Source organism: Nicotiana sylvestris, chromosome 2 (assembly GCF_000393655.2).
Source record: "Nicotiana sylvestris chromosome 2, ASM39365v2, whole genome shotgun sequence".
NCBI lineage: Eukaryota > Viridiplantae > Streptophyta > Magnoliopsida > Solanales > Solanaceae > Nicotiana > Nicotiana sylvestris.
The window spans coordinates 122516869-122525611 of NC_091058.1; the positions used below are offsets into that span (position 1 = coordinate 122516869).

Here is an 8743-nt window from a genome sequence, read left to right on the forward strand (position 1 = left end):
TATGCTCGAGTTCTACAGGTAGGTGACAGGCCTTCCCAAACACTAACTTGTATGGTGACATACCAATTGGTTTCTTGAAAGCTGTTCTGTAGGCCCAGAGTGCATCATCTAGCTTCCTTGCCCAATCAGTTCTTGTGGCGTTCACAGTTTTCATTAACACATTCTTGATATCCCTGTTGGATACCTCAACCTGTCCACTAGTCTGCGGATGGTATGGAGTAGCCACCTTGTGGCACACTTCGTATTTTAAAAGCAACTTCTCGAAGGCTCTATTGCAGAAGTGAGTGCCTCCGTCGTTGATAATCGCACGTGGTGTCCCAAAGCGGGTGAATATGTTCTTCTTTAGAAACCCCACCACCACTCTCGCATCATTGGTGGGCAACGCTACAGCTTCCACCCACTTGGACACATAGTCTACAATAACAAGGATGTACTTATTTCCATAGGAGCTGACGAAGGGACCCATGAAATCAATCCCCCAGACGTCAAACACTTCTATCTCCTGAATTGGGTTCATGGGCATCTCGTGGCGCCGGGAAATGTTCCCGGTGCGTTGACATTCATTACAACCCTTCACCCATGAGTGAGCATCTTTAAACACAGTCGGCCAGAAAAATCCGGCTTCTAGCACCTTTGCTGCTGTCCTGATCCCTCCAAAGTGTCCACCATAAGTCGATGCATGACAAGCCTGCAAAATAGAAGATTGTTCTATCTCGGAGACGCATCTCCGGATCATTTTATCCAGGCGTATTCGAAAGAGATAGGGCTCATCCCAATAGTACAAGCGGCTTTCACAAAAAAATCGTTTCCTCTGGACCGATGAAAGGTCGTGAGGAACTATACCACTGGCCAGGTACTTGGCCAAGTCTGTATACCATGGTGCTTCCTGATGAGTGGTGGCGAGCAGTTGCTCGTCCGGAAAAGTTTCCAGAATTTCCTCAACTTCAATTGCATTTTCAGCTCCCTCAAGTCGTGATAAGTGATCAGCGACTTGATTCTAAGTGCCCTTGCGGTCACGTATTTCAAGATCAAACTCTTGCAACAACAACACCCAACGAATCAGGCGTGGCTTAGAGTCTTTCTTTTCTATTAAGTACCTAAGAGCGGCATGGTCAGTGTAGACTTACCTTTGATCCTATCAGGTAGGATCGGAACTTGTCGAATGCGAACACCACAACTAGCATCTCCTTTTCAGTCACCGTATAGTTCAACTGGGCTCCACTCAGCGTTCTGCTGGCATAGTAGATTGGGTGCATCAATTTGTCCTTCCGCTGGCCCAGCACTGCCCCCACTGCGTAGTCACTAGCATCACACATTAGTTCGAATGGTTTCTCCCAGTTGGGGGAAACAATGATGGGTGCTGCGACCAGCCTCTGCTTCAACTCCTCAAACGCTACCCTGCAATCATCAGAAAATACAAACGGGAGATCTTTCTCTAATAACTTACAGAGAGGTTTGGTGATTTTGGAGAAGTCTTTTATGAACCGCCGGTAGAAACCGGCATGTCCAAGAAAACTTTTGATTGCTTTGACCAAAGTAGGTGGAGGCAGCTTTGCTATTACATCAACCTTTGCTCGATCTACTTCTATTCCCTTGCTTGACACCCGGTGCCCCAAGACTATGCCTTCTTGTACCATGAAATGGCACTTCTCCCAGTTCAGCACCAGATTAGTCTCGATGGACCGTTTCAGCACACGCGTCAGATTCACCAGGCACTCATCAAATGAACTTTCCACCACTGAGAAGTCATCCATGAACACCTCCATTATATCCTCAACCATGTCAGTGAATATGGTCATCATGCACCGTTGGAATGTGGTGGGTGCATTGCATAGGCCAAAGGGCATCCTCCTAAAGGCATAAATGCCATAAGGGCATGTGAAGGAGGTCTTCTCTCGGTCCTCAGGTGCAATGGAAATCTGATTGTACCCTGAGTACCCATCCAGAAAACAAAAGTGTGACCTCCCTGCCAATCTATCCAGCATCTGATCGATAAAGGGAAGTGGGAAGTGGTCTTTCCGGGTGGCTAGATTCAACTTTCGATAATCCATGCAAATTCTCCAGCCTGTGACGGTTTTTGTTGAGATTAGTTCATTGTTGTCATTCTTCACAACCGTCATGCCACCCTTCTTAGGCACACATTGAACTGGGCTAACCCAGTTGCTGTCAGAGATTGGGAAAATAATTCTCGCATCTAACCAAATTATCACCTCCTTCTTCACCACTTCCTTCATATTTGGGTTCAGCCTCCTCTGATGTTCCCTGGAAGGTTTGTGCCCCTCTTCCAACAGAATCTTATGCATGCAGTAAGTGGGGCTGATCCCCTTGATGTCTGCCATGGTCCACCCAATGACAGTTTTGCACTCCTTCAATACCTGTAGAAGCTGTTGGACCTGCATATCTAACAAATCAGATGAGATAATAACAGGTAGAGTGGAGTCAGGTCCCAGAAATTCATACCTGAGGTGGGCTGGCAATGGCTTTAGTTCCAGCTTTGGTGGTTCTTCAATGGATGGCTTAGCTGGAGGAGTCTCCCTCTTTTCTAATTGTAGGGGCTCAAACTCTAGATTTCTTTCCCAAGACCCTCTACCTTCCAGTGCCAACACCCATTCCGCCAAGTTCTCACCATTCACTTCCTCCAGATTCGTCAAACATGCAGCGAGGGGATCCTCAACCGTCAACAATTCATCATCAGACTGTACAATTACATCCACAACATCAATAAGAGAGCAATTGGCGAACTCACTTGGCCACCTCATAGATTTCTGCACATTGAATACAATCTCTTCGTCATTGAGCCTCATCTTAAGTTCCCTGGTCTCACAATCAATAAGAGCTCTCCCTGTGGCCAAGAATGGTCTTCCTAAGATGATAGGAATTTTTTCATCCACTTTGCAATCCAATATCACAAAATCTGCAGGGAACACAAATTTCCCCACCTGAATAAGTACATCATCAAGGATCCCAAATGGACGCTTCACAGTCCTGTCAGCCAGCTGCAACAACATAGAGGTGGGTCTAGCTCTCCCAATGCCCAAACTTTTGTAAATGACCAGGGGCATAAGATTAATGCTGGCCCCTAAATCACAAAGTGCTTTCTCAAAAGCAAAGTTTCCAATAGTGCATGGAATAGTAAAACTCCCTGGATCAGAGAGCTTTTCAGCAGCAGGTCTAGTTACCACTGCACTGCACGTCTGAGTAAGTGTCACCATGGCCAAGTCTTGAAAGTCAAATTTCCGGGACATTAAATCTTTCATCATTTTTGCGTATCCAGGCATCTCCTTTAAAGCTTCAATCAATGGAATATTAACCTGAATTTGCTTGAGCATCTCAAAGAACTTTTTGTACTGCTCCTCCTTTTGATGCTTGGCCAACCTCTGTGGAAATGGAGCAGGAGGTCTTTTCTTCCCAATCTCTTGGGACTTTTCTTTCTCAGCTACTATCTCTACTACCGGCTCTTCAACTGCTTCAGCAACTTTCTCGGTCTCCTGCTGAGTATTCTTTTCTTCCTGAGCAGGCTGGATTGTCACATCTGTCAGCCTTGTGGAATCATCTAGCTCAATGGGTACCTGAATGAGTGTCTCAGCCTGTATATTGTCACGAGCTCTCTCCTGCTCTACATCAAGATCCCTGCCATTACGGAGACTCACCGCCATCAGCTGCTTCGGGCCCTGATCTTTAGGATTGATTTGGGTATCTGCAGGTAATGTCCCCTGAGGACGATTGTTCAGAGACATTGAAATTTGGCCCAATTGCACTTCAATATTTTTGATTGCTGCGTCCTGTGCATCTAATCTTTCATTTATTTTTGCATTGGACCCAATCACCTGCTGCATCATTGTTTCAAGTCTTGTGAACCCATCTTCTTGCCTTCCACCATGCTATTGCTGAGGTGGGAGATACCCTTGTTGTTGACTGTTGTAACCATGTGACCTTGGATAAGGTGCCATATTGTTGGGGGGTCTCATACCTCACATGTTTCCAGCGTTGTACTGTGGCTGAGGTGGTCTGTTTGGCCGCTGATTTTGCTGACCCCAGTTCTGATTGCCCTGTCTCTGACCTCCATAGTTTGACACATAGTTCATGTCCTAAGGGTGCTTCTGATGATGATCATGCTCAGCATTCCACGGATTACCATTTGGCTGACTAATGCAAGATGTGCACAAGCCCCCATTGGTGGTATCCACAATGTGCACTTGCTGTTTCTGCCCCGATTCCTCCACCTTTTTGGTGAGTATGCTCATCTGTGTCAAAACGGTCGCTACATTTTCAGCCATGGAATTTGATGGGTCAAAAGGCACTGAGTGTACCACTAGAGTGATAGGTGCATTCCTCGTCGTCCACCCCGAATTTTGAGCCATTTTGTCAAGCAGACTCTGACCTTCTCTCCAAGTTTTGCTCAAAAACGCCCCACCAGCTGAGACATCTACAATGTTCTTCATGCTATCTGACAGTCCCATGTAAAACCGTTGTCCCAACATCTGATCTGGAATACCATGGTGTGGACATATAACCAACATTCCTTTAAACCGGCTCCATGTCTCATGCAGTGTCTCTATTGGTTTCTGTTTAAAGCTCACGATCTCATCAATTTGTTGAGCTGTTTTGTTGGGCGGGTGGAACTTGATGTGAAATTGCTTGACTAACTCATCCCAAGTTTCTATAGAGTTTATGGGGAGTGAGTTTAGCCAGACCTAAGCAGCTCCTGTCACCGAGAATGGAAATAATAACAGTCTGATTGCTTCCCGAGTTACGTTAGGTTGCCTTTGAGTTTTGCAAATCGATAGGAAGTTCTTCAAGTGCTGCTGAGGATCTTCGGCTAGTGTCCCAGAAAATAATCCCTTATTTTGCAGCAAGTACAGCATGTTGTTCGTGATCTGGAACGATTCAGCTTGTATCACGGGCACAACAATGGCAGTGGCTAGATTGTCAGCTGTAGGTTGTGCCCAGTCATATAGTGCAGCCTCAGGCATAGGAGGTGCCCTATCTCTGACGTTTCCGTTGACGTTGTCTACGTCACCCATGTCAATTTCGAGGTTGTTGAAGTCTTTTGTTGGCACAGTTCAATATCCAGAATGTTTTCTCTGGGTCTGAGAGTCCTTCAAGTACTTCTACAGTCCTTGTAGAGTTTCTAGGCATACACCTGTGCAACCACGTCAACAACCGTCAAAATTTTCAATCAAATCTTAGTGTAGAGAAGACTGCCTATACTAAGAATTTTTTTGTATTTCTATCAATGGTAATCGATAATTCCGTTAATTCCCTGGCAACGGTGTCAAAATTTGATCACGCCCAACTATGCTTTATAAAAAGGACAATGCAGACGTTGCAAATATAACCTGAGTATTCTGCCCAGAGTCGAATCCACAGAGAATTAACCTATCAATCACTATCTTTAGAACTACTAAACTCTTGAGAACCAACTTCCCCAGACGTTTGAATCACCATTGATGGTTTCTTTACTAACTAAGATTGCAAGTAAATAACAAGCTGTAAACTAAAATGCTAAGGTTGTAAACAATAATGAGAAAATGCTAAGGTAATGACTTCCCCTATTGATGGAATCCCTTATGTTTATGCTTCATACAAATTGACCAACACACCTCTATCAATCATGAACGCTCATCTTACCGCAAATCTCTCCCAAGTAATCACAGTAATATACTCAATGCACTCTCCCGAGATACACTAGCTAGCTTTAATTAACACAGTTTACTTCAGATTGCACTCAAGGCTTCGTTATCCCTAATCCTGCCTTTAAACCCGCTGTTATAGATCCCTCTTATACTTTGGGAGTAGTGTTGTTCAACAATAACCTAAATATGCACTCTATCCCGAGTTATGCACACTAAATAGGCACAGCTAATTGAGGATCTTGTCAATTAACTACAACAAGTCAAACAAATAAAGATTGAAACTCGCAATTTGTATTCACATAAACAAGAAGTTCATCCCCCAATAGGTTCCATCAAAACCTTAGACAGAGGATTTAGCTACTCATAACTATGGGTAAACAAACTAAGATAAGATTCATCATAAACTAGCAATAAAAATCAAAGAAAAGAAGAAAGATATTTATGAGTGATCTCTCACAATGGTTTTCCTTCCTAAGAAACTCTAAAAAATCAATACATGCCTCTCTTGGGCGAAGTCTAGTGTTTAAAAATAGGGGTTTGGGCTAAAAATCTCATGTTTTGCACTTTAGTCCCTGAACTTTCTCGCGCCTTCCGCGGTTCTGCCGCGGTCGCGGTGGAACCACGGCCAAACAACTCCTCTAAATCTCCTTCTGTCCGCGAGCAGTCTTCACCGTGGTTCTGTCGCGGTCGCGGTGGAACCGCTACAGAATCATTTCTCTGATTCTTCAGCCTATTTTTGCGTGGTTCACTTGGGATATTTCACGGATGGCCTCTCTTTTTTCTATTTTTGACTCCAAAAGTACTCCCTAGCCTTCCCTAGTCATATATAACCTGCAAGTCATGAAAAGCACTCATAAGAGCATTTTGTTATCACTTTTATTATCAAAACTATACAAGAAGGCGGTTATTTAGGGCCTGAATATAGTTAAATTCACCTAATATCAATTGTCCAACTAGGAAAAAAGCGTCTATGTTAGAAGTCTTCGTAGACAAAGAGACTATACAGTATACAACTAGAAGAAATCTAGTATACACCAAACTGAAGTTGTTTCCTCTACAGTTAACCAAATGCCAGGGAGAATCTAAAGCGAGAAAGGTGCTGAGTCAAACCAGTCTCCAAGTACTTGAAGCAGTAGGTAGGGTTGTAAGAAGAAAATCAAGTTGCTAGATATTTGGCTGGAGATTGACTCGGTTGATGCTTCTTTGGGATTGATTAGTCAGCAAGTAGCTAAAGCTCAGTTTCAAACTTTTGTCAATACTCAACTAAAGCTTGAGCACTCTCCTAGGGTTAGTTAAATAGTTGAGTTGAGCGGCCTCAACTGGATAAAGGATTTGCTAAATATAAAGAAAATACCTAGCCACATGAGCTTCTATTGACCAACACTAAAAACTCATTTAAGCTTAATTTAAGCTGTTAAGAAAACAGTTTACACCCTGATTTGAAGCCTGCTCTGGAGCCAATTTCATAAACAATGATAAACTACTGAGTCTAAAATCGAGTAACCGAACATTTTAGGAAAACCTAAAATATTTTTTTTTTGGCAATCCGCTAGGCAAGCGCCTAAGGCTAGTTTTTTATTAACAAGAGAAAAGAAAAATACAATAATTAGAAAGAGTACAAATAAGGGGGACAATACCACCGGTATTGTTAACCATATGCCTTGGCTATATAATCACTCCTCTGCGCCTCACATTGCCTTATGATGACAGCCTCAAGTAGAGGATTCATGGGATAGCTGCCGGCAAAGTCTCACGAGGGCATATAATCTCATAGCCTTGAGGATATTTTCCAAAGGCATAGGACCAAGGCAACACTAACCGGGCTAAACCTTACCTTACTATTCCTATTGAGGCTTTAAGTAGCCTCACCTACTAGCATGCATGTAAAAAATAAGAGCTGGAAATTACCAAATATTCAATGATCATCACAGAGTTTATAACATACTCTGTGATGATATTACAAATGAGAATACTAATATAATGGTAGAATAAAATGATGAAGGAATTAAAATGTTGTCCCTTCTTGTCCGAACTTGTAATTTCTTCAATTTGTAACTCTTTTTCATCACAATCCCAATTCTTCAAGATGTATTCAAAATTCATGATTTCTTTTTTGAATGATTGGATTTTGTAGATGTAGTTGGGGCGGCCTTCTTTTGTTTGGCAACTCTCATTGGGAGTCGCCTAACATTTAAAAAATCACTAACCTTGTCGTCCCAACTATTTTTACTTGTATGAGATTTCCTATTTTTTCCGCTATGCATAGGTGACAAATCACCTTTTCTTGCTGCCTCTGCCCTGCATTGATTTAGAATATCATCTTCTTCACCTTCTTCATATGTATCTCTGCCCACAAGCACCTGATTTTGCAAGTCTTGAACATGTTCTTGAATTACCACACTATTTCCATCCTGTTTATTAACCAACGCTACCTTGTTTTTGTGTTGTAATATGCTTTGCATTTTGTTCCTGCTATTATTCACTCGACCAGTGCTTAAAGCAGTAAGATTTAATGAGCTAGCAGGCTTTGAGCTTACCATTGCATCCAATAGCTTTCTTTCCGCTGGTGTAATAGTAGGAGTGGTTGTCACAATTTGTTGTTGCCCAGAAATTGCTGTTACTATTGATGTGCGATCAGCAGTAGGTTTAATAACTGGATCATTTTGATTAAGCTGCTGCTCCATTGCATCGAAGATTGGATTATCTGTTACAATATGCTGCTGCCCAGATTTTATTGTAGCAGTTGTTTGATCAGTTTCAGCTGGGACTAACTGCTTTGTATGTGTTGTTGCAGTTCGCTTCAAGCTTCCATTTGGAGAATTTCTGGGCAAAAAAATTGGAGCGTTGATGTTCAATTTGCTCCTATGACTTGCTGCTGGTCCCTCATCATATTTTGCCATTGCTAGACAGTCAAGATCTTCACCCGCACTCTCTTGATCGACCTTCTAATCAGCTTCTTCAGATGAAAACCCTGCATGACCATCACCCCAATCCTCGTATTCGTCATCCTCTTCACATTGTTGGAACCAAAGTTTAGATTTGATCACTTTTGCTTGGATAAATTCATCATTGTTTCCGGTTGACAGAAAAGGCTGCCCAGCTTCACC

At 42.8% G+C, this 8743-nt stretch overlaps 1 protein-coding gene across 1 annotated transcript; it reads right to left on the reverse strand.

The window, feature by feature from the left end:
* Positions 1 to 1974: 1974 nt before the first annotated feature.
* On the reverse strand, positions 1975 to 3839 carry LOC104230594 (uncharacterized). Its single transcript, XM_070166473.1, has 2 exons — positions 2200 to 3839; positions 1975 to 2065 (listed from the first exon to the last, which is right to left on the reverse strand). Exons 1-2 carry the CDS (start codon positions 3837 to 3839, stop codon positions 1975 to 1977), a joined length of 1731 nt encoding a protein of 576 aa, XP_070022574.1.
* Positions 3840 to 8743: the final 4904 nt, after the last annotated feature.